The sequence below is a fragment of the Octopus sinensis genome, linkage group LG3 (genome assembly GCF_006345805.1).
Source record: "Octopus sinensis linkage group LG3, ASM634580v1, whole genome shotgun sequence".
NCBI classification, from domain to species: domain Eukaryota; kingdom Metazoa; phylum Mollusca; class Cephalopoda; order Octopoda; family Octopodidae; genus Octopus; species Octopus sinensis.
Window position 1 is genome coordinate 166,877,131 of NC_042999.1, and position 27,500 is coordinate 166,904,630.

General features: G+C 36.0%; 1 protein-coding gene across 2 annotated transcripts in view; it reads left to right on the top strand.

The window, feature by feature from the left end:
- LOC115209385 (GTP cyclohydrolase 1-like) overlaps window positions 1-27,500 on the top strand; it is a 156,751-nt gene that overhangs the window by 76,330 nt on the left and 52,921 nt on the right. For both annotated transcript variants that reach the window (XM_029777771.2, XM_029777770.2), the window contains exon 4: window positions 24,563-24,594. In XM_029777771.2, coding sequence (XP_029633631.1) covers window positions 24,563-24,594 — 32 coding nt within the window. The remainder of the gene's footprint in view (window positions 1-24,562; window positions 24,595-27,500) is intronic.

Genomic DNA, 27,500 nt, shown 5'->3' on the forward strand with positions numbered 1-27,500 from the left:
TGTTTACGCGTGTGTATGTGTATTCCTGACTGTGACAAGTTCAAAGGAACATGGTCAGGCCATTTAGTTTACAAATATCAAAGTGAGAAGTCCAGTTAACTGAGTCCAACAATATATTCATATATACACGTATATATATATACATAATTTTAATCCAAACGGGAAAACAAAAAAACAATAACAATGGAACAATTACAGTATTATTATTAATAGGCGCTCAGGAAATATGGAAGCAGGAAGGTATGACGTTTCGAGCGGAGCTCTTCGTCGGAAACATAACGAAGGAAGAGAGAGGAAAGAAAGATCCCAAAGCGGGCAACAGGAGATGGAGAAAAAAACGACTGGTGTTTACGAGTTACACATGGTGAAAGGCCAATATATATATATATATATGCACATATATCCATACATACACTCACATAATCACACACACATACATACGTACATACATACATACATACATACATATATATATATATATATATATATATATATATATATATATATATATATAAAAATAAATAAATAAATAAATATATATATACGCCAGTTAAACTTGTACTGTTTATTAGTCGTAAGACACCCGCTGTTTTCGTCCTGTTTTTACCTTTATTGTTTTTTGTATTTCATTATTGTTCTTTGTATCTTATATTCGTGTGGCATCGTCCGTTTTTCTGTCCCTGTTTCGTATACATTCGATCCTTCTTCCAAAAAATCTAATGCTCGTAGCTTAGTTTTTCATTGGGGCTGGCCGGATCGGAGCGATCTCAAGATTAATCAGCCGAAATTGCTACGATGATCCGGTTCTTGACCGAAGATTGAAGGCTTCTGTGTTTTTTGTATCGTCTTCTAAATGTTTTACGTTCTTGTCCCAGTTTGTATTTTTCTACATATAATATATATATATATATATATATATATACATTTACACTTTGTCTTTTTGCTGAGATTTTTCTTGAGAACACATTCTTCGTGGTAAATGGCTATTTGACGTCTATGTTTAGCATATAGGCTGTCTTCTTTTAGTGGTCAGTCCTCTAAATTTTGTATGTAAAACAATTTTTAACCTTCGGATTTATTTAAATATGCTAAGCCACTGGTTTTAATTCATTAATATCAAATTCTACCCTTATTTAATTTTAAATTAAAAAAATGCTCTCTAAGCGGTAAATTGATTGCTGTAGTTTATTAACTGCAGAGTAGTTGCCGATCTCAGCACGCCAAAGTAAAGGCATTTGAAAGATACAGCTAAAAATAGTATGTAGAACTTTATACATACTGGATTTCGGTTGAGCGTTCTGTGTCTAGTTCTGGAAATTGTGTTTTGTAAACGACAGACTATGCTGATGATCTTGCAGATGTTTATGTGTCCATATACGTAAATATTAACAAGTGAAACCAATTGGTACATAGGTAATCAGTTTTTATTTCGTATATCTTCATGTGTCTTACTTATTTTTACACTCTGGTTTTTTGCTGAGATTTTTCTTGAGAACACATTCTTCGTGATAAATGGCGACATGACGTCGTCTATGTTTAGTATATAGACTGTCCACTTTTAGTGGTCAGTCCTCTAAAAGTTTGTATATATATATATATATATATATTATATATATATATATAATATATATATATATATATATATATATATATATATATACACATCCATACATACACACACATGTTATAAGAGCAGTAATTAAGATTGAGATTTTACACTACCCCCACTACACGGAATTCCACTTGACACGAGTAAAGGTTTTATTATAAATTAGAATCTTATATAAATGATGTATACATATTACATCAAAACATGATTTTTAAAAACCAAGATTGCAAAACTTACTTAAGATTTAACATTTGATGTTTTTAAGTTTTGACAACCTCTTTAGCTATAAGGCTAAAAATGTGATATGTAAGCAAGTTACAAGACAATGGGGCATTCAGGGTAAAAGATGAAGTTAGACACAAAAGAAAAAATGGAAGATAAAAGAAATATAAAGAGAAAAGGTAAAGAGGAAAGAAAGAAGAAGCAAATCATTCGATGAACTATGATGACTGTTGTCACAATAAGTTGAGGCGGTCTTAGGGAGAAAGAATGTATCTTTAAGGGAAGAGTGTCAACGAAAATAAAGGCAAAAGAGTCCTGAATGCTTATATGAGTAACTGAGTGAGAAAGAAGCAAGAATTAGACATTTTGGAGAAGAGGTTATCTATTAGATTGAAGTGTCAAAGCTAATGGGAACGCATAGATTTAGGAAGTGAGTTGGTAGGAATGTTAGAGTTTGGAAAAATGTCTTGTGCGCTGAGTTCAAATCTTTGCACTGGCATTTACCATTTTGGGGTAGATAAATATAATTCTAGTGCAAGTTCCAGAGTCGAAAATGGAAGTCAGTTCACATTATTTCATGGTCTATTAATAAACTTACTCCTGTTTTCTTCTAACTCGAATTTGGTTATAGAATTTTGTACACACTTTCACTTCATTATATATTATTTCACTTGCTATTATCTTATTGATTTTTGTTTTAACTTCCTGCAGCCTGGTTTTTTTTTATTGTCAATACAAGTCTCTTTACTCCATCGTCTCGTTTTCTTTTTTCCCCTCTGTCTTCCACACTTCCTTTATATTAGTGTAACCTTCTTTTTCTCAATTCACCTAATCTCGAACACACTGTACACTAAAATATATTCCTCTCATTCTCAGTGTCTCAATTGAGTCAGTTGCTTTAGTAAACATAAGCTGCTCACATTTATTCTCTAATAAACATAGCCTCTCTCTATAACACTTTCATTCTGCTCTTTTTGTATCTATTCAATCAGACACATATTCATAAACCATATACTTTTTATTTGCGTAATTCGTAGTCTTTCTTTCTTTCTTTCTTTCTTTCTTTCTTTCCGACCACCTCAGCCCGACTACGAGACTTTAAGTTGCATCGGATTGAATCAAACTGTTTTAAATAATAATAATAATAATAATAATAATAATAATAATAATAATAATAATAATAATAATAATAAATGCCCTAATGCAGTACCAGGCGGTGGCTCTCTTGGCTTCTGATCTTAACTGATTGGAGGTGTTATCATGTACATTGTTTTGTCTTGGTATAAAAGATGGGCTACAGCAAATATTCTGCTCAATGCCACAAATTTGCTTGTCAGTTGTTTGACCTTAACTAGTTGAGCATGTCCCTTAGCGGCTGACGATATGTGCATCTCTGATCACGAGCAGAAGTAGTGGGGGAGCATCATAGCCATGTGTTGAGAGGGATTCTTTGGGGTTTGAATAATTCACCTCTGGAAACACGGTTGTTTCGTTCAACATCCTTAAACAACCCTTATTCAGGGACCTTTTGAGCAGGATGGGTTACTTGACCAGAAGAAAATTCTAACTGGGCCCCACCTGCAAGGTCATGTGCTGTTTATCTTGTTATGAGATCACCATGTCGCACACATATGGTTGTGATGCATGTGCCTGGTGTACCCTTATCAGACGGGTAGTCATGATGGGTATACTGGGCTTCGTATATTTTACCCCGGTGACACTTTGATGGCATGCAGTGCTCTCTCACTCAATAATAATGATAATAATAATAATAATAATAATAATAATAATAATAATAATAATATAATAATAATAGGATTGAGGTTACTCCTCCAGAAAATAAGGAAGCAATAAAGAAGAGTACGACTGTTATAAAATGAACGATATTTCGACATGTCGTGTGTCTTCCTCAGGTTCAAAAATAAGCTTGTCAATCTACTTCATTTTGGTAATATTTATAAGATTGATAACAGTCGCACTTTTCTTTATTGCTTCTTTACTTTCTGGAGGAGCAACCTCAATCCTATAAATATTACCAGAATGAAGTAGATTGACAAGTTTATTTTGAACCTGCTAATAATAATAATAATAATAATAATAATATAATAATAATAATAATAATAATAATTGAGCGGGATGGGCTACTCGACCTGAACAAAATTCTAACTGGGCCCCACCTGGAAGAACATGCGCTGTTTATCTTGATATGAGATCACTATGTTGCGCACATATGGTTGTAACGCATGTGCCTGGTATACCCTTATCAGACGGGTTATCATGATGGGTATACTGGGCTTCGTATGTCTTGCCTCAGTGTCACTTTGATGGCATGCTCTACTCTATCACTTAATAATAATAATAATAATAATAATAATAATAATAATAATAATAATAATAATTATAATAATAAAGGGTGGAAGAGGCTTAATAGCAGTGAGAAGAATGTGTATAGATCGAAAGAAAGAACCTTGTACATTATTTACAGAGCAGCACAGAAAAACTACTAAAGACAGTTAGTAAAGAACAGGTGGTCAGGCGCGTAACAGGAGAAAAGAACAAGAATGAAATACAAAGAGAGCACGTCAGACAGATTCAAGAGAAACCTCTGCATGGCCAATTTTGGAGAGCCACTGAAAACGTATGTGGAACAAAATCCTGTGCTTGGTTAAAAAAGGGGCAATTAAAGAAAAAAAGAAACAGAGAGCCTCATTGTAGCAGCCCAAGATCAAGCAATAAAAACAAACAACTTGAGAAAAAATATATATGGAGAGAATGTGTCTGAAAAATGTAGAACCTGTGAAACTTGGAACGAGACAGTGGCACACATTGTGGAAGAATGCTCCAAGTTGGCACAGGAAGAGTATAAGAAATGGAAGCACGACCAGGTTGTAAAAGTTTTACATTTGAAACTATGCTAGAAATGGGGATTTGAAACTGGAAACACATGGTACAATCACCGAGTCGAAAGAGTACTGGAGTCGGAGAAATGTAAGATTTTGTGGGACTTTCCTATTCAAACGGACAAGAAGTTAGAAAATAGAAAACTGGACATAACAATTATATAAGGAAAAGCGAAGTTACTTACTAATCACCATGCCGTTTGACTCCAGGATCATAAAGAAAGAGGATGAAAAAATACAATCCCTTAAAATTTGAAACAGGTAGAATTAGGAACATGAAGATAGATTACTATCTTCATGTTCCTAATTATAATTGCCTATAATAATTGGTGCGTTGGGAACAGTAAGCAAAGATATAGACAAATGGTTGAAAGAGATTGGAATAGAATGCCAGGTAGAGTTCCTGCAGAAAATTTGTCTCTTAGGGACAGCAAGGATTATCAGGAGGGTTCTAAGTACTGAAATTTGTGGATACCAGTATTGCTTGGAACTGAGAGTTCGTCGCAGGGTTTTTGACGCATGATCATTAAACAAGTGTCACCTTAGTCTGCTGGCTATGGGCATCTGACGCTTTCCATCATACCCAGCAAAATAATTGAGAATTCTCATCGACAGCTCCGGACCAAATAACAGATAGCTCCGGGCTAAATAACAGATAGCTCCGGGCTAAATAACAACATGGACGTACACTAAGAAGCTCTCTCCACAAAACAATCTTAATCCAATAACATCGGTGCGATGGAAGGAAAACTTCACAATACAATTATGTTAAAGGAAAGGAACTAAAAACCGGAAAGGTTTTGTGATATAAAGGGCAGCTTCTTTCTTAAGTGTACGATATCTTAATACAACATACACGAGAAGTCGAATGTAGCACCAGAAAACCTGGGAAAACAGCACTTAAACAGTAAGTACGTAATTGAATAGCTACCTATACATGCAACTGTCCACGCGTCCATGCACACATATTAATATTTATAAGCCACAGAAATAATGCTTAGACGACACACACGTACACACATGGAAAAGAAAATAAAAAAACACGTGTCACGAGCGATGCTGTACCGAGCACAAACAAAAACAAAGCGACTTCTCACAAACCAATAAAAAAAAGGAGCAATTTAGTCACTCAGCTTAAAGCATAACGAAATAGTCATGCCAAGAAAAATAGCTATAAAAAAAAGTTTCAAAAATAGAGGCAATTTCAGCCTACGATATGATAAATATATCCATTCGAAGAACAAGGAAGCGGTGTCAAGTCAACTTTGAACAAACAGACCCATCTTCTATTGTCAATTCCTTAAGCCAAAACTCACGCCGAATCGGTCATCACCCGTGACAACATGGGCCGCGTTACTCAGTAGGGAACCAGACTGGGTCGAAAAGTATGCTGCTGTAGCAAACCCTTTGAAAAACGATCTACTCGGCAACCTGATCCTTAACCGTAACCTCAGGCCTGAAGTGAAACCACCAAAATCATCACCTAAAGCTAAACCCAAACAATAACCTCATAGTACAAACTGACATTTCATGGAGAAACTTAGTAGGCAATGAGGTACGCAGATATATAGATGCAAATGCAGTAAGTAATGTACGTAGACACATCATTAAAAACATAAGGTTAACTGATGCTGAAATTAGCGAAATTAGGACGCAAGTTTCTCATGGTAGACCAAATGAAAGCAGCAACAATGTTGATAAATTAGGTAACAGATGCACAAAACCCGGTGTACGAGCAGTACATCACAACGAAGAAGCTGAAGAAAGAATAACGAAGAACAGATATGCAGAAAAAGAGGAGGAAATAGACCTACTTCAAGAACACCAGAATTTGAGGTGAATAATAAAGAGAAGATCACAGAAGCAAAAGAAGATATTATCAGAGAACTCAGCAAGACTGAATCTACTGACATCATCAATAGAGAACCACTGGGAAAGTTCTCAAACAGCATAAAAACCAACATAATCATTATATATAATGTTGCTTTTAAACAGACCTTAAGTAACAAGGGAAATTACCTAACAACCTTAAATAGCTTCATCTATTCCCTTGCTAAAGTTGTAACTGCTCAACTAGGTATCAGGACGACACAGAAAAAGGACCAACCATGTAAATAGACCGCCCAAGTGGAAAGTAGCAATACAAAAAGTTTTTGAATCTCAGCGGGCGGATGTATCAGTTTTCGATTAACTTGCTAGGGGAATAAACGAGCTAGAAAAATCAAGCAAAAATATAAAATCAAATATAAAGTATAAAATCAAAGATTTTATAAACCTCTCTGCAACCAAGGAACAATTGAAACAACGAATACAACTGAACGCCCAACGGCTTAGAAGGTACGATGAAAGAATCAAATTTTATCGACAAAACAAGGTATTCAAGATGAATGCAAAAAAATTTTATAGGGAAATTAGCAAAAGTAGGATAGAAGTAAAGGAGACACCCAAGACTGAGGAAATGGATGAGTTCTGGAAGAAGATATGGAGCAACAAAAAAAGGAATCTAATGCTAAAGCTGATTGGATAGAGCGTGAGAAAGTGAGACTGGATGAAACTGAAGAGCAGAAATGGAAGACAATAGAAATAAAAGAGCTAAGATGTGTTCTTAGGAAGTCTCAGAAATGGAAAACTCCAGGACGGGACCGAATTCCTAACTTCTGGCTAAATTGTCTGACAGAAGTACACCAAAATATACTTGCATCTCTGACTGAGGTCATCCAGAATCCAGAGCAAATACCTGCCTGACTGACCGAAGGAACAGCATACCATCTATCAAAAACTGAAGACACAAAAAATCCAAAGAATTACCGTCCAATAACATGTCCCAACACCACCTACAATATCCTCAAAATCCATATTAACTGACAGAATATACGCTTTCCTTGAACAGAGACCTATCCTTCCACAAGCTCAAAAAGGTTATAAAAAGAATTCTTATGGGTGCAATGATCAATTACTTGTAAATAAAATGATTGTAGAGAATTGCCGGAGAAAAAGGAACCTGAGTATGGCATGGATAGACTACAGGAAAGCGTTTGATAGTGTCCCACATAATTGGATACTTAAGGCCCTTGAAATATACAAGATCTCACTTGTCAACTCCAAAATCTTATGAAGTAGCCTGGCCAAGTGGAACACACGCTCCTTCTAAATCATAGTAATGGGATGAGTCAAACTAACATCAAACAAGGCACTTTTCAAGGTGACTCCCTATTTCTTTTACTCTTTTGCATGACACTCATCCCACTCTTAAACGAACTAAGTAACACCAAGTATAGGTTCAAAGTTTACAATACGACAATAAACCATCTGTTTTATATGGACGATCTGAAGCTGTTTGCTAGAAATGACGAAGAACTAATAGGACTGCTAACAACTGTTAAAGAATTCAGCAATGACATTTGGATGGACTTTGGCCTTGATAAGTGTGCTAAATCAACTTTTGTTAGAGGCAAGCTCAGGCAAACAGCTTCCATTAAATTAGATGCCAACACTACTATCAAGGAGCTTGACCCACAGGAAAATTACAAATACCTGGGGATAAACGGAGATGGTATATAACATGGTACTATGAAAGAAAGAATAAGAAAAGAATATTACAGGAGAATAAGACTCATACTAAAAACTGAAGTCATCTCTAAAAATCGCATCGAAGCCATTAACACTGGCACTTCCAGTAGTCTAATATAGTTTTAACACCATTAACTGGAATCTTACAGAGCTCCAACGCCTGGACAGGAAGACAAGAAAAATACTAACTTCTAAGAACATGCACCACCCAAAAGCAGATGTTGATCGTCTGTACCTACCTAGAAGTAATGGGGGGGGGGGGAGGAATGAAGCAGGTAGAACTGTGCTATAAAACCTCCACCACAAAAGCAGCAAAAAGTCACATTCAATTGTCAAAGAAGCTTGCAAATTCACAAGGGAACCTGGCATTAACCCTAAAATAGTTGAAGAACCGGAAACCACTGCCATAAAACAAACAAAATGGATCGGGCAGACTGCAAAAAAGAACGAGCAGAAACAAATTGAGGAGCCTCTGCATGGACAGTATATACTTCGAAGTCGAAATGCTGATGTAGATCAAGCAAATACCGTCAGTAGCTGAGAAGTTCGGGACTGAAAGCAGAGATTGAATGTTTCATATTGGCAGCACTAGACCAAAGCTTGTTCACAAAATCTACAAGGCTAATGTTCTTCAAAACGGTTCTTACCCCAAATGCAGATTCTGCGACTCATTTGGCGAAACAATCTCGAGATGTCCTGTGTTGACACCAAACGAATATAAAAATTGCCACGATAGAGTAGGACAGTATTTACAAAGGAAAATACGTAAATACTACAAAATGAGCGCTCCTACATACTGGTACGAACATCATCCTGAGTCAGTCATTGAGGGTAAAAATATCACTATCCTTTGAGATTTTCCTGTCAACACTGACAGAACGATCCAGGCTAATTAAACAAACATGATAATTACAGACAGGTAAGAAAATACTTGTACACTAATAGATTTGTGCTTCCACTGATAAAAATATATCTGTCAAGGAATTTGACGAATTAAGTAAATATAAGGACCTGGAAATTGAAATGCGAAAGATGTGGCATCTTAAAAACGAGAACTGTTCTTGTTATTGTATGTGCCCTAGGTATGATAAAATAAAGGGGATGTCAGAAATAAGGTCCTAGGAGAACCGTGTCTCAGAGAAATCCAAAAGATTGTGCTGACAAGTACTGCCCACATCCTTAGAAAAACCCTATCAGTTTAAATGTCTGTGTTGTATTACATGAAGATATTGCACTACCTCCCCTCCCCAAGCTTTCTGTCATATTGTAACATCCCTTACCCTTCACTCGCCCCCAGGACGCTAGGTGTGTTTCGGCAAGTGATTGTAACAAAGATGCAGATTAAAAGTAAAGATAACAACAACAACAACAACAACAACAACAATAATAATAATAATAATAATAATAATAATAATAATAATAATAATTATAATAATAGTGTGTGTGTGTGCGCATGTCCGTGCGTGCATGCGTGTGTGTGTGCGCGCATGCGAGCGTGTGTATGCTACGGAACTTTCTCAAACTAGAAACTTTTGAGTATTATCCTTGAATAGTTACACTACCAATGAAGACAATCAAGAAATATCAATATATGTAATAATACAAAAAATGGAACAACCATAAACGATGCAGCCTTTAACAAGTTCAACCTTACGAGAATGGAGGACAGCTCAGAATAATGGGATACTAAGGTGTAAAAGATTCACAGTCAACAAGCATATCAAATGTATGTTCCCATCATCAGCTGCCTGGCGGATAACAGTATAATTTCGACATCTGGGTAATACTTCACTCCAGAAGTGTGAATAGCGTTAAAAACATAAACGCTGCGTAGAAATTAATAGACAAGCAGCAGGAGCGAAACTAATATGTCCATTACATTTACATCTGCATATGATTAAAAATACAAACATCGAACACAAAAAAAGTAGTATTAAACAAGGCATAGAAATTTAAAAAATTGTACCTATAAAACTAGAAATACCAAAAAAAAAAGAGCACTGCTACCTCAAGAATAATATATATATATATATATATATATATATATATATATATATATATATATATATATATATATATATATATATAAATATATAATGGGTGAGGGTTTCACACTAGTATGAAACTCAATTAAGTGGATATGAAGTACTCAATACTGTTTAAATAGAGTGAAGTAACGTTATGTACTCATACCTGAATTTACATGAGTCTGCGACTGATTAGATGATTAGATGAAATTAATGGGAATAAAGGAAAATTTTTTAGTAACCGCAATACCTATCCTCTGAAGAGACAGGAAACACGAGGAGCGACTTATGTAGGCTTGTATATATGTATACATTGCTGAAGAGCAATGGTTACACAAGGACGTTAGCACAGATAGAGCGAAAGAAGCAGGAGTTTATACGCTCCTATGCACTCATAAGATCCCACACCAGCACGCTTGATGCCATCTTTGACAACGAACAAAGCAAAGATGGCAAGGATGGAGGCACGGGTGCTGATCAAAGATGTCACCCCCACTTGGTAAACACCCAGGACAACAAAGAAGATTCAAGTGAGAAACCTGCCCGGGAAGTAAACCTAAGTGCAAGTGCCCCTACCAGCATCAAAAGCCAAAACCATGGAGATGAAAGAGCCAAAAACGAAGTAAAAGAAGGAAAAACTAAAAGAAAAACAAAAGATGAAACAGCCAAAGAAGGCAAAACTAAAACTCAAACAAAACCAAGGATAGAAGCAAACCTGACTATCCATATACCAAAAAGGATAGAAAGAGACAGCACACACGAATGTGTAAATTCTACATGAAAGGTGTCTGCTGGCATGGAGAGGAAGGTGCAGGCTGCCGTTTTGCACACCAAAGACCCTGCCACATAAACATGAAACAGGGCAGAAACCACCTGCCAAAAAGAAAAGGAAAGGACTACGCACCACCTGCCCCAAAACGGAGGTACGCAGATGTAGTACGTGTTACAAACCATCAACATGTTATTGAAAGGGCAGCTGCTGAACAAGAATCTTTTTTGTGCATGGCACAAAAGATTGTACAGCAGCTAACCTGGCTCCATCAAACTCAAACTCACAGATGGGACTATCCACAATACACAAGACCGCCTCAGCAAATAGACCCAAAGTGGACACCAAGACAACAACACACACACCACCTGGATGCTCCTACTGAACATCAGAGGACTGCTAGCACTCAGTAACTGGACAAAAATCCCTTTCTTGAGAGACCTTGTTGCATGTAATCAAGCCTTATGCATAGCACTTACGGAAACACACCTGAAACCGGATATAGCAGATGCGGAAATACACATACCACAGTATGTTGTATTACGGACCGACAGAAAAGAAAGGAGTCATGGTGGAGTTGCTATGTACATCTGCGAGGACCTCACACCCCAGGTCCTTTTGTCATACTCAAACTCGGTGTGAGGCAACTCGGTGTAAGTTATATGTGCTACATATCGCCCTCCAGATGCTCCAAGCCATGTAGGCAAGTTTGAAGACTGCCTTACAAAAATAGAAGTTCTAGTCACATTAGAACAACACATAAGTGTACTTCTTATGGGAGACTTCAATCTGCCCAATGTCAGATGGCCTGAGGGCCTTTCTCTCCCAGGAATGACACGATGCGAACGAGGACAGGCGAGGTCCCTCCTGAACCTCATCAACACTCTGTACATGGAGCAAATAATACTCCAACCAGGGCAAGTAACATACTGGATCTCTGCTTCACTAATAACATGGATCTCATCCATAATGTGAAAGTGACACCGACACTACTCTCGGATCACAACATGGTAGAGCTGACCATGTACGGGCCAAAGGGAAGCATGGACATGCAGTCTACAAGAACCTCTCAGAATCTTTCCAGCTTGAACTTCCATAAGGCAAACTGGAAACAAATTGAGAAAGAGATCCTCAAACAAAACTGGCCTGAATGTCTATCCTCGCCAGACATCGACATGAAACTTCAACAATTCATGTCCGTAATGCAAGCCATATGCTACAAATGTGTCCCAGAGAGGAAAGCCACTGTACAAAAGAGCAAAATCCCCAGAGAGAGGAAAATTCTAATGAGACGGCGTACAAAAGTTTCAAATCGCCTAAACAAACAAATTGAAAGCAGTGAAAAGTCCCGCCTGAAAATAAAACTGTTGGAAATTGAAAAATGTCTGCAACTCTCCCATGAAAAAGAAAGAGCAGACAAAGAAGCCTGGGCTATAGACAACATAAAATCTAACCCCAGAGCTTTCTACAAGTTTGCCAAAGAAACAGCTACGGTGCACTGTAGGATAGGGCCACTCCTTGAAAAAGATAGTACACTCACAGGAAATCCAATGAGGATAAGTGAAATACTAAATGAGCAATTCAAAAGTATTTTCACTCCACCCCTAGGGCATTTTCAAGTCAGCAATCCAACTGACTTCTTTACCACTGCAGATATAAAATCAGAGGCAACGATGATTGATTACATCAATATAAAGGAAGACAATGTAATAAAGGCTATAGATGAAATGAACACAAACTCAGCTACTGGCCCAGATGAATTCCCAGCAATCCTCCTAAAAGTATGTAAGAGAGTCCTAGCAAGACCACTGCAGTTCCTCTTTCAGAGCTTCCTTGCAACTGGCAAACTTCCAAGAAAACTGAAGGAAGGTCAAATATGCCCTATTCATAAAGGAGGTAGCAGAGCGGAGGCCAAGAACTACAGGCCTATCTCTCTGACCTCACACATCAGCAAGGTCATGGAGCGAATAGTCAGAAGGAAACTAATCGCCTTCCTTGAAGAAAATAACTTGCTGCTTGACACCCAACATGGTTTCCGACCGGGAAGGAGCTGCCTAACTCAGCTTCTACAACACTATGACTGGGTGCTGAAACAACTGCTCAACCACTCAAATGTGGAAGTGATATATCTCGACTTTGCAAAGGCCTTTGGTAAAGTCGATCATGGAATGATATGTCAGAAACTGCGTGATCTTGGCATAGTTGGAAAATTGGAAGAGTGGCTTCATGACTTTCTGAAGGATAGAAGTCAGGTGGTAGTAGCTAATGGAGCCACCTCCATTAACACGCAAATAGTGAGCGGTGTTCCGCAGGGCACTGTTTTGCGACCACTACTGTTCATAATGGCCCTCTCAGACATGCCCCAGTCACGCAGAGAGCCACGATCACAAGTTATGCAGATGATATAAAAGTTTCACAGGCAATCCAGAACCCTGAAGACACTATGCAACTGCAATGTGAGCTGGACAAAATATACAAGTGGGCTGAAAAGAATAGCATGCAGTTCAATGCTGAAAAGTTTCAAACTTTATGCTATCAGCATGCAAAACTAAATGCAATATCCAATAAATACACTGGACCTGGAGGGATTGCAATCTGAGAGGCACAATCAGTGCGAGACCTGGGTATTTACATGAGTAATGATGCAACCTTTCATGTGCATGTTGCTAAATTGGCAATGAAATGTAGGCGGCTGACCGGATGGATTCTTAGAACTTTTAGAACAAGAGAACAAGAAACCATGATGGTCCTCTGGAGGACACTTGTCCTAAGCCACTTTGACTATTGCTCTCAGCTATGGTCACCATCCAGTGTCAAGTTAATCACAGAACTTGAGGCGATCCAACAAAACTACACGAATAAGATAGACTCTGTGCAGCATATAAGCTATTGGGGAAGACTCAATTCCTTAGAGCGTAGGCGAGAAAGATATGCCATAATATACATCTGGAAGATCCTGGAAGGACTTGTCCCAAACTTTGGCATCGAGAGTTACACAAATACTAGAACTAGGCGCCAGGGCATAGTGCCAAGGACTCCAAATTTGCCATCAAGATGTAGGACAAGATACTGTGATAGCCTGGGCTTTAGAGGCCCACAGCTCTTCAATATCCTCCCGAAGGACCTGATAGACCTGCATTGTGTGGATGCAGATGTTTTTAAAATAAAACTGGATCTCTTCCTGTCAGGTGTCCCAGATGAACCAACTTCACGACAGGAGGTGCAGATGAGGGCAGCTGCATCGAACTCTCTCATACACCAAATGGCAATTGCTAAAAAGCATTCGTGAAGTAAAATCATGTAGCAACACCAAATGGTGGTGCCCCAGCATGGCCACAGCTCGTGAGCTGAAACTAGATAAAATAAAAAATAAAAATAAAAATATATATATATACACACACACAGATACAGACACATACATACATGATTAAATTTTTTTCGAAAATACCAAAAGTCATTAGACGCAGAATAATGTTAGTATATATATATATATATATATATATTTATATTTATATTTGGTTTATCATATTTTATATATTGTTAGAAACACACACATTCTTTTGCACGTACACACATGCGTTCGCACACAAATATGTACACACAAATGTATAATACATAGAGAACGAGGGTGAGAGAGTATCAGGAAGTGAGAACGAACAAATGTTACTCAAAAAAAGATAGAGAAACCGAAATATTGGTGGCTAACTTGCTTAGTTTCATTCAGATTTGGTATATTAAGGCCTATTCCTGTCGCCATAAGTAAAAAAAAATTGAGAATTAGACAACCAGCAATATAGTTTTGGTATTACTTTACAATATAAAGTATTCTGACATATCAAAACTGATTGAAAAGCATGTAGCTTTAAATTTGTATCCTCTTATTGCAAGACCGCTGTGTGTCCAGAAATTTTAACCCATAAAACATATATTGCGCGATCGATAAAAATAATACTGAGCTTTTTAGATTAGACTCTCCACTTCTGTATTGTTACCTACCTCTTACACTATGTCAGTATTCCTATCAAAGAGTTTTGTTTTACGATGTCTTTAAAAGGGCATTTTAAGAACAGAATAGTATAAATAATAGCATATATTCCACGATTACAGTTACTTTATTTTCGTTTGAACCTGCTAGGAGAATCTTCCGGTCAAACACTATAAAATGATATAATATCAGGTAGGTAGAGGTATACATTTTAGCATCAACACCTGTAATATATTCAATAATAAAAATTCTTGAAATTATAAAGCATTGGTTTATTGTTGATGTATTTCCTCTTTCATCTTTCATAATGATTACAAATCTCGCTATTCGTTTGAAGCCATCTGTTCTCTGTCACTTACAATGTATTCAACATAAATGATATAAGCAAACCATCACATCTAAACATTTCTGAAGCATCGATTGTGCCCGGCGTATTCTTGCACATGTTTTACATTGCAAAACATCAACTGCAAAGCATCCACAGCTCTACAATCACTGGTCCTTTTTATTTTACACTTTAACACGCGCGTGAACATTGTATGTTACTTCAGGAAATGAAATGCCTTGATTTTAAAAAGAGTCGATATGGATCTACTAGAATGGAGTACAGGCATGGCAATTCCCTTACGTTGAATTGAAATGACTAATAAAACTGGTCATTTTGTGTCTATGAGCAGATAGAGTGATGCTTACTAAAAATATATATTTCAACTCAACACATATTATTCTTATCACACATTTTTATGCTATTTTATTTTATATGTGCTGTTTATATGTCATTCCTAAATTTCCTATTTACGCTCCATATAACTTTCGGTTCAGAGACTACTTGATGTTATAGATGCAGGTGTTCAACATAGGAAAATATTGATTAACTATAAGAGAGCTGAAGTTATAAAAATACCGGCTGCATGATTAAGAATATTCATACAGAGATACTTGAGTTTTAAAATAATTTACTCATTTTATCAGATAACGAGATTTTAAACAATACAGGCGCAGGAGAGGCTGTGTGGTAAGTAGCTTGCCTACCAACCACATGGTTCTGGCTTCAGTCCCACTGCGTGACATCTTGGGCAAGTGTCTTCTGCTATAGCCTCGGGCCGACCAATGCCTTGTGAGTGGATTTGGTAGACGGAAACTGAAAGAAGCCCGTCGTATATATGTATGTATATGTATGTATGTATATGTTTGTGTGTCTGTGTTTGTCTCTCTAGCATTGCTTGACAACCGATGGTGGTGTGTTTACGTCCCCGTCACTTAGCGGTTCGGCAAAAGAGACCGATAGAATAAGTACTGGGCTTACAAGGAATAAATCCCGAGGTCGATTTGCTCGACTAGAGGCGGTGCTCCAGCATGGCCGCAGTCAAATGACTGAAACAAGTAAAAGAGAATAAAAGAGAATATAAGCTTCCATTTGCAACAAATATCACTTCAACACAGCAATCAATAAACAAAAAACAAAGCAAAAACAAAACTATCATTACTATAAATGACATTAGTTTACGTTGCTCTTAAAAGCATCTCTTGAATAATAAATTAGCACTTTACTAGCACTTTTAGATTTGTATTATGCTCAATTGAAACAAGAACAACTTGCTGGATTTATATGAAAATTGTAGTAAATATAATCTTACTGAGTTATTGCAAAAATATATGTTTATTTTCTATTCATGCTGAAAGGAATAATCTAATGTTAAATAGTTCAAGCATCTGACAGCAAGGCCCAAATCCACCACTAATTGAAGAAACATATTTCAAATGAGCAAAATTTGCTGTGTGTAGTATATTCAAGATTCATGAGAGTATTCCATGTTAAATTAATATTGCTGAATATAAAGGAAGACTTTAATTACAACTTATGAGATTTAAGTGAGCCCTAGAATCGAGCTTCACATTTTTAAGTCGCTACAAACGTACCACGCGTTGATGATGCTTATTTCATTTGCTGAATTCAGTTAGAAGTGAAAGAAATTCTTCTCCTCATAATTGCAAACCAACTCTTTGTGATATCTCGAGCCTTACTAATCATTGCTATGGACATACTGAAGCTCTATTCTAACCTCCGAGCGTTGAAGCTATATCTATTGCTAGTCAAATTGGCCAAGTGAATTCTTAATCAAATTATAATCACTAAAGTACTGCGAGCAATGGAAACTCTAATCATTTAGACCTTATTGCTGCTACTGACAAAGGAAAGCAGCACTTATTTAACTGCAACTATGTATATTAAATCAGAATAAGTTGACTGACAGTATGCAAACCACTGATCTTTCTCCCGCTGAGCCTGCAATTTGGAAAAGTAAATTAACACATTAAGGACAATGGAAGTGTATATTGAATGATTTTATGTGAGCATAATCACTTGGGTATGGTATATACATTTACACACACACATACACACACATAAAAAAACACACACACACACATTGTAAAAGCTAAGAGTTTTTCCACGAGTAAATTTATATTAAAAACCAAAGAAAAAATGCTTTAAGAATTTTATCATGGACAAAAGAAGAAACATTAACATTTTTAGCAAAATACGCCACCGTTTTCAATCGCTTTAAACGACAATTTAAACATGCTCTAAGAAAAGAAATATAAATTCAGATTACATGAATAAAATTAATCTTTTATGATATTGATCAAAACACTTATAGTTTTTTCAAGATTGTACCCTGCGTGGTGACTGAAACAAGTAAAAAAAAAAAATAACTGATGTTCTGGAAGTTCACATGTTTTTCTTACAAAATTCATGGAACCAATTACCAGTACCATATGAATTTTGTAAGAAAAAAATTATGAACTTCTAGGATTGATAACACGAAAAATTAATTTGATTTAATTTATTTCAATTTATATTCTCTTTTCTTAGGGAATTAAATCGCTTTTAAAACGATTAAAACTGGTAGCATATTTTGATAAAATAAATGTAAATATTATTTTCTAAAGTTCCTAAAGAATTTAATTTTTATTTTGTGCAAAGACATGAAGCAGCAAGAAAAGTCAGCGGAATGTGATTTCTACTTCGTGAAGACTATAGGGGGGAAGTTTTCTGAGATAAAACTCTGCAGCCAATGCCATTGACATTCTAGCGTGCAGAAATGAGTTAAAGCTAAACTTAGGCATAATCTCTCTCTCTCTCTCTCTCTCTCTCTCCTCTCTCTCTCTCTCTCTCTCTCTCTCACACACACACACACACATTTTCATCAGTGAGGATTTAAGTTTTAATTAACAAAATTTTTTTGGCTTACAACATTAAGTTTGTTAACGCTCACTCTACTACTAAGTTTTTATTCAGCAGGGGTCCCTGAGTATCTTACTCATCCATTCTTCTTATTAAAAGTTAATAAATCAGATATGAAGTGGGAGTGGATTTTTAATAGTAATGGTAAATTTCAACGAATAACACTGTGAATTTCAAATTTATAATTATATAGCTATGCCAGCTATCACCAATCAACAAAAAGGCTGGCCAGGCAGCAAAAACCCTGCGAGAATCAAGTATGTTGGTTCGAGGAGCACAACTATTCAACTCCATTCCGGTACATGTCAGAAATCTATCAGGATGCAGTGTGGAATCATTCAAATTGCAGCTGGATAGATACTTAAGCACCATTAGAGATGAACCCCATCTCCCAGGATATACACAACGAGCACAAGCTGACTCAAACTCGCTCCTACACATGTCAAAATTAAACAGAGAATACAACCTGGCAACCACACCAGACTCTGAGGGTGGAGTCTTCGACTTGGCCTGAGCATGGACTCAAACTCAAATGAAATGAAATGAAAATGCAATGATCTTACCCAGCAACATTAATTAAATGTTAGAATACATAAAAAAATTCTGATATACAGCAATAAGATTATTCCAGAGTGTAATTTCAAACTAAAATATTTATGCAGTTCCTCATGTCAATTAGAATACTAATTTACGTAACATTATTAGTAACCTAAGTTCAAAATGGGAACATCTTTATCATATATGAAGTGCATTAGTCCGTCTTTCAACTTATAGAAGAATTTGAACTTAGAAACGTTTTCAGCCAGTGAACCTCACAATAGTGCAATAAATCACCGTGTTTCGCTTTGAAGCCTTGTCTTTTATACAGTCAGAAATCTAATAAACTAATTTTTAAAAATAACCGGACATTTTTCTAGGGTAAAAGTTTGTGCAACGACAGCTAAACATCCAAAAAAGTCAACAAGTGTAAAAAAAAAATGCCAAGATGGATGTAGAAATAAGAAGAGAAATTATCAAAACTGACTAAACTAAAATACGAAATGTCAGCGCAAGACGTCGGCAAGACAAGCCAACATTTAACGCGGCCGACATCTAAGTAAATTAAAAAGAAAAAATCAGTGTTAACTGCGAAGTACAGGACTGGAAAATATTTCATTACAACACAAAACTTAAAAAGTTAGTACCAGAAAACATCAAAAACATTTAATATACTACTTCAGAATATGTGGATGTTGTAAAGAGTTAATCATATAGTTTTCAGCTGCCCAAACTTAGCCAAAAATGAAGTATGTGTATGGGCATGATATAACTGGAACTTCCAAATACTGGTAATACATCAGCGAATTTTGTTCTTTTTTTTTTCACTATTTAAAATTTAACATATCTTTGTTGATAAACAGAAAGATATTATTAATTAACTTATCGAAAAAGTCTTGTTGCAAAAAGAATACGTGAATCTTTCCCTTTTAATCGGCAGGTCGATAAATTAATTTTTAAAAAATAAACTCTTTCAAACTTCGGATACTGGTAGAATGTGTCATATAGAACATCTTCTACTCTTAGTGTTGTTGAGAAAAGTTTGTATTTACGAAGTTATTTCGTGTTAAAGTTATCGTATTTCGGTAATTTCAACCAATCAATGACGTGAATAAAATTACTGCCGTTGTTTGTCAACAACTTCCGGCGGTGTATATTTCGTTTGTCACTGTTATTTATGACTTCATTCGTGCATTTGTACTGGTTTTAGCTTTAGAGTTTTAAGGTTAGGGTTACGGAAAAAGGTGAAAAATGAAGAAATTGGAGGGGAGGGGTAAGGAGAGGCCAAAAATGTCAAAATTCCGATTTTTGGCAATTTTCTGGAATCTCCATATCTGAAAAGCTGGGTTTTTGGCAAAAAAAAAAAATTTTTTTTAAATCAATAATTTGCGAGAAAATGGTGGGGGTGGGTGGGGTAGGAATTCTTTCCGAAAATAGTGGCTGAAAACAGGAAAAAACCTAAAAGCAGTAGAAATGCACGAACGGTTGTGGTAGTGCCATGCTTCAGATACACTCGTTTATTCATACAAACGTAACGGAGATGAAATATGTCATAAATAACAGTGACAAACGAAATATACACCACCGGAAGTTGTTGTTGACAAACAACGGCAGTAATTTTAATCAGCTGAATACACATCATTGATTGGTTGAAATTACCGAAATACGACAACTTTAACACGAAACAGCTTCGAAAATATAAACTTTTCTCAACAATGCTAAGAGTATAAGATGTTCTATATGACACATTCTACCAGTATCTGAAGTTTGAAAGTGTTTAGTTAAAAAAAATTAATTTATCGACCTGCCGATCAAAAAGAAAAGATCCGAATACGTTACTAAAATTACAGTAGTAAAATCGTTAGCAAGGTATTTCGCCTGTTCTTAGGTTCTGAGTTCAAATTTCGCCGAGGTTGACTTTGCCTTACATTCTTTCAGGGCCGATGAAATAAGTATCAGTTGAACACAGTAGTCAATGTTATCAACCCACTACTTCCCCCAAAATTGCTGGCTTTGTGCCAAAATTTGAAATCAAAATTACATTAGTAAAATCTTGTTTTGTGACTATCCTAGTGTTCATAAAAAAAATACTTTAGTAAGTGTGGGCGTCACTTTCACGGGCTTCGACATTTATGTTCACAAAGAAAGGAAATACAGCAAGTTACGGCAGAATATCACTGATGCAAAAGTCTTAGATGGTTATAAAAATGGTGGTGTGAGCTGTGAGGATGTATGGTGAGAAAATTTTAGACATTTGGTGAGAATGTGATGATTGTAAAATAAAAACATAGAGATATTAAGAATGAAAGAGAAAGCAGCACTCACCATTCCAAATTCGTTCCTAGGGAATCAAATAAAATTATCTAGCATGTCGTAACAGTGCCTAGCTACAGCAGGACATTTTGTATGTAATAAAGTCAGTATTAAATCAGTGGAGCAGTTCTTTCTCTGCGATTCATTGAAACAAATCCCTCGGTAATTATTCGTTATTCTTTTACTTGTATCGGTTATTGGACTCCAGGCCATTTAGGGGCAACATTTTCAAGGGTTTAGTCGGTCACATCGGTCCTTGTTATTTCACTCTAGCTGTTATATTACCGACCGTGGAGGCGCAATGGCCCAGTGGTTAGGGCAGCGGACTCGCGGTCATAGGATCGCGATTTCGATTCCCAGACCGGGCGTTGTGAGTGTTTATTGAGCGAAAACACCTAAAGCTCCACGAGGCTCCGGCAGGGATGGTGGTGATCCCTGCTGTACTCTTCCACCACAACTTTCTCTCGCTCTTACTTCCTGTTTCTGTTGCACCTGTATTTCAAAGGGCTGGCCTTGTCACTCTCTGTGTCACGCTGAATATCCGCGAGAACTACGTTAAGGGTGCACGTGTCTGTGGAGTGCTCAGCCACTTACACGTTAATTTCACGAGCAGGCTGTTCCGTTGATTCGGATCAACCGGAACCCTCGTCGTCGTAACCGACGGAATGCTTCCAATATATTACCGACCTCTGTATATCAAGTTGCTGAGTGACAGAACATAAAAAGTCGGACACAACACTAGAATTAACTGATGTAAACACACACGCACGCACGCGCACACACACACACACACACACACACACACACACACACACACGCACACACACGCACACACACACGCACACACACAAATGTAGATATATATCTATATTCCGCCCAGCTTCTGTCTACTGAAATCTACTCACAAGGCTTTGATTAACCGAGGTCACAATAGGAAATACTTGTCTAAGGTTCCAAGCAGTAGGGTCGAACTCAGAACTATTCGGTAGCGAAATAAATTGCTTAACCTAACGGCTCTCCCTGCATCCCTTCTGGTGTTTTAAAAGGAATACAAAAAGATGCATTCGTATAGTGCTTAGTATTCAGAAAAGCATTATACACATTCTCAAAGCCGATATTTAATAATACCAAATAATGTACTGTTTATTGTCTGCTACTGTGAATTTTTTTTCTTAGTTGTTTCGTGACAATTACCACGTTCTCGACTTTTCTTTCAAACCACTGGCCGGTGGTAAATAACCAAAAACTACTACACATAATTTCAGTGTAAGCAAAGAAAATACGAGTGTTCAGTATAAAATGAAAAACGGCGAAGATTATCTACAATTCAAAATAATATATGTACTTTAATGAAAAGTAGTTCAGTTTTCATTTTAAACCGTTACAACGTAAAATACTGAGAATTTATAAAGATTCAGCAGTTAAAATGTTTTTTCATTCTTTTTACGTCTTTCAGTCATTGGACTGCGACCCTGCTGGGGAACTGGCTTAAAGGTTTTAGTTATACAAATCGACCCCAGAGATCATTTTAAAATCTGGTGCTTATTCTATCAGTATTTTTTGCCGAATTGCTTGGTAACATTAGGAACGAACCTATTTTCCTTCAAGAGAGCAAGACGATTAAGAAACCTTATGACATTAATTGCTCGAATGCGTAAGTGACCAAATTACCAGCCTGAGAGAGAGAGAGGACAATTTTAAAATTGTCTTAAAATGCCTATCAAAGTTGAAGTTAAAATTATTTTCGGGGATATCCCAACTGTAGATAAGTTTTGATTCATGAAAGCAAAGATTTAACGACAAAAACATTTAACTCTTAATTATATATTCTTCTTTCATTCTTTTCTGTTTTTCTTTCTAGTTTTCTGTTTTGATTTTTAGCTTTTTTTGTACACACACACACACACACACTTTCCTTGGTCTGTTGTGGTTTACAAACTTTACATGGACTGTTAAACCGATTAAATAAAGAGTTAAGCATAACTTTGGACCACCCTGTTCTGATAGCATGTCAGTTACGTAACGTATGTGTAGATATGGCGAAAATCATGATCTCTCCGAATATATATCTCAAAGTAGCTAAACGCACCCCCACTCGCTATACATTTTAGGGTATATACTTGAAGAGTTATTTGTAGACAGATGTACAAATAATCAAGACAAAGAAACTAAAATATAACTGTAACTAAAGGGTTTTGATAACGTATTCCATTCAATCAGGCTATCAAACAAGTTTTTGCTTTCCCGCTTCTGGATTAAGATACTCGTATTTTCTATAATTTTCGGCTTTCAGTTTTAGACCGTTAACTTCTGTTAACTCTATTCAAATCACACCCCCAAATTCTAATTTAGCCTTCCAAAAAATGAATCCGTAATTCAAGAAAGCTCAAAATTCGAAACAGAAAACTCGTACATTTGTATTGATCTGCTGGAAAGCTGAAGTAAATGAAAGATAGTTTATCTGTTGACAGCTAAAGTAACAAGTATAGTTTTCGAGGACAACAGATCTACACATTACCATATTTGATGTATTTAATTTCATAATGACTTACGTCATTTTGCAAACTTGCATATTTTAAAACAGCTTACCGACATTTCTTGCATTAAGCAGTTTTGTTATGTACAGAAGTTTTTAACATATGTGATATAGCCCCTATAGGCGTGTTATGAACTCACAATAAACGGTATATGTCAAGGGGATATTATGAGGGTGCTGGATGTTTAGAGGCTTCGTAATCTTTCTAAGAAATAAAATGTTCAAACCAAGTACGAGACTTACATCTTAAATACGTTTTCAAAAAAAAAAACAACAACTTTTGATAAGGTTTAGAATATGAGTTGTGTACTGTTCGTACAGAAACATGTCTGATGATGTGCCCTGGTCCAGCGTAATTTTGTTAGTTATCGCCCTCTTTAGTAATTTTTGCAAAAGTTTAACATGAGGAACTAATTCACACAAATATCTAAAATAAAAAAGTACATACTGGAAGGGATAAGATCTGAAAATATGGATGATAATTGTGTTAAAGGAGCTTCTCTGTAATTAAAATAATCGACTGTTTTAAGGTTTTCTTTTGTTAGTGAAAAAAGGAACTGAGTCCAATAATAAATAAATAAATAAATAAAGAAGGTTGAGAATCACTGAATTAGTGTATGTAAACTGCTTGCATTTTATTTAGTTGTACACCAAGAAAGAATATTCTCTCTTGAGATTGACATTCAGTTAGAAACTGCGATAAGTTAAAATTCACACAAGTATGAAAAAAAAATATTGTATATATCTTATTCATTATAAGATTTAAGCATAGCTGTTTGTTACTCTATTTCCATTTTTATTTACAGTTTTGTATTATATCTTATCTTTTACATTTCTCTCATTTCAGAATAGTGGAAATATTTTGCAGGAGATTACAAGGTAATATATCAATTTTAAATAAATGGTAGATTACACATTTAATATTTGAATCTACTTAAACCGTATTCATTTTTAGAAAAGGCTGTTTTGAATTTAGTCCATTTTTGTGCTAGAAATTACCTGAACACAACACATACAGCACAGGAAACAAAGATGTAACCCTTATATAATCACTCGTTTAGGCAGAAATAGTAATCAAATCTTTCCCAAATCTCCACTATTAAAAAAAGAAGGATTACACGGAATATGTAATCGGAAACAAAATTAAAAGAACGATTAATTTAGTCTGAAACAAGACGGTGAAGGGTGGAACGAATTTGATCCTTGGTCTGTTCACTCAAATATGAATCAGTATCTGCATACGTACAATCTCTAAATACACACGTCTTAAAATGTACAGAAATCTTAAAGAATTCGAACTTTGACCTAATGAACATGGAAGTCAAAAGATTTTCACTGTGAATGCTGTTTAGTGTAGCCAATTTATAGAAATATTACAATTTACTTTTAATTTAGTTTTAGTTATTTTATTAAATTTAAATCAATATATTCATTTAGAATTTGTAAAAAGGTACGGAAAAAGTTTACATCTGTATGTAGAAGTCGTTTAGCTTAAATTTTCATTTTATTTTCATATGCATGAAAATAACGGTCATCAATCGAACAAGAGTTAAGCAGCGTAATTGATATGAACATTTCAACTTTTTATTCCCTCCAGTAAAATACATGACATGTCAGTCGCATTCACCGTGTCGTTCTAAAACGTGCATAAGATAAACATATACGAAAAATAAAGATGCAATATAAAAAAAATTAATCAAATTTTCGTTGAAAAAATTTAGGATTGTGTATGTATTTTTACTCGTGTGCGTTAACTTTACAAAATATCAAAGCTATGCTATGCAAAATTATATGGTTCCCTTAAAAGATGTTGGATATCTTTAACAAGTGAAGTAAACGTTAACACGCTGCCATTTGCATTTGACAATTTGACAATGCAATTATTGCACTTCATATGTTGCATTTATAAATTCAACACAAGGGCGAAGAATGAAAAGCAGGTACAAGGACAGATTCGTGCAAATTCGTGCAAATTTACGCAGAATCGATTTGAAAAAGCAGTCGTGGAAAGTATAAATACATTGACATATTAACAAAAATTAAACTATGCTATGAAAGGAAAAGGAAATTACTTGATAAGAGAAGTAAAGGTTTCTCATAGCGCTGTGCAACACAATTTTTGTCCTTGAGTAGCAACTATTATTTCCTATTTGGTTAACCCTAGAAATGATGAAAAATGGCTAATATTTCCTCCAAACTTTGCTTTTGTTACGTTTATTCAAACCCCAAAGAATCTCTCTCAACACATGATGCTTACACACTACCCCTGCCCATGGTCAGAGATGCTCATATTGACAGCCATTAAAGGACATACTCAAGTGGCTAATGTCAAACAACAGACAGGCAAATCTGTGGTGCGGCGAGCTGGCAGAAAGGTTAGCACGCCGGGCAAAATGCCTAGCGGTATTTCGTCTGTCGTTACGTTCTGAGTTCAAATTCCACCGAGGTCGACTTTGCCTTTCATCCTTTCGGGGTCGATTAAATAAGTACCAGTTACGCACTGGGGTCGATATAATTGACTTAATCCGTTTGTCTGTCCTTGTTTGTCTCCTCTGTGTTTAGCCCCTTGTGGGTAATAAAGAAATAGGTATTGAGCAGTATATTTGATATAACAATATTTCTACTTCAGCAACTCAGCACTGAATCTCTCTGAAATGTAATGGAAAATAGGTCAGTTTCAAAATATTGATGTCTAGATCACGAAAGCAAAGTTTGAATGGAATAATGGTCATTTCCTTTGATTTCTAGATAGAAGCAAATAAATAATAAAACTTACTGACCACAGACAAAAAAAGTTACACAGCTCGACATGAGGTACAAACAAGGGCGGCGGAATCAAACTCCATTATACACCAAATGTACTAATAGCTGGGAAAAAGGCACATACAGGAGTGATGATGTGAAACACCCAGTCTGAGGAAGTCAGAAAAAGCATGGTGGTGCTCTAGCATGACCACGACCACATGGCTGAAACGAGTAAAAGAGTGTAATTATTGGGGGGGGGGTGAAGACTTAATGCAGAGTTTCAGACTTCCAAAATATACACATGTACATCAAGGCAGTGATCCAGCATGGCCACAGTCAACTGATTGAAACACGTAAAAGAATATATATATGTACGTAGATATATGTACGTATATATATATATGTATATATATATATATATATATATATATATATATATATATATATATATATATATATATATATATATATATAGTTAATCCAAACAAGAAAAGACAAAAAAAAACACAACAACGCGAGGACGTGGAACAAATAAAGTATTATTGGACACTCAGGAAAGAAGGGAAGAAAGAGGGTTTAACGTTTCGACTAGAAAAAAAATTTCCCAGCCTTCCTTAAATATCATAAAATAATTTCTAGGAGATCAGTAAGGATTTCATATTCAACCCTCCTAAACATGTCTACCATAATAGGTAGACTTAATAGTAAAAACATTAAGTTAGCCAGGAGTAGAATGAATAGTAACAACAATGATAGTAATAATAATTGTAATAATAGCATCAACAATAGAAATAGCAATGCAGTACCAGGCAGTGGCTCTCATGGCTTCTGATCTTAACTGATTGTTTTGTCTTGGTATAAAAGATGGGCTACAGCAAATATTCTGCTCAATACCACAGATTTGCTTGTCAGTTGTTTGACTTTAACCAGTTGAGCATGTCCTTTAGTGGCTGACGATATGTGCATCTCTGATTACGAGCAGAAGTAGTGGGGGAGCATCATAACCATGTGTTGAGAGGGATTCTTTGGGGTTTGAATAA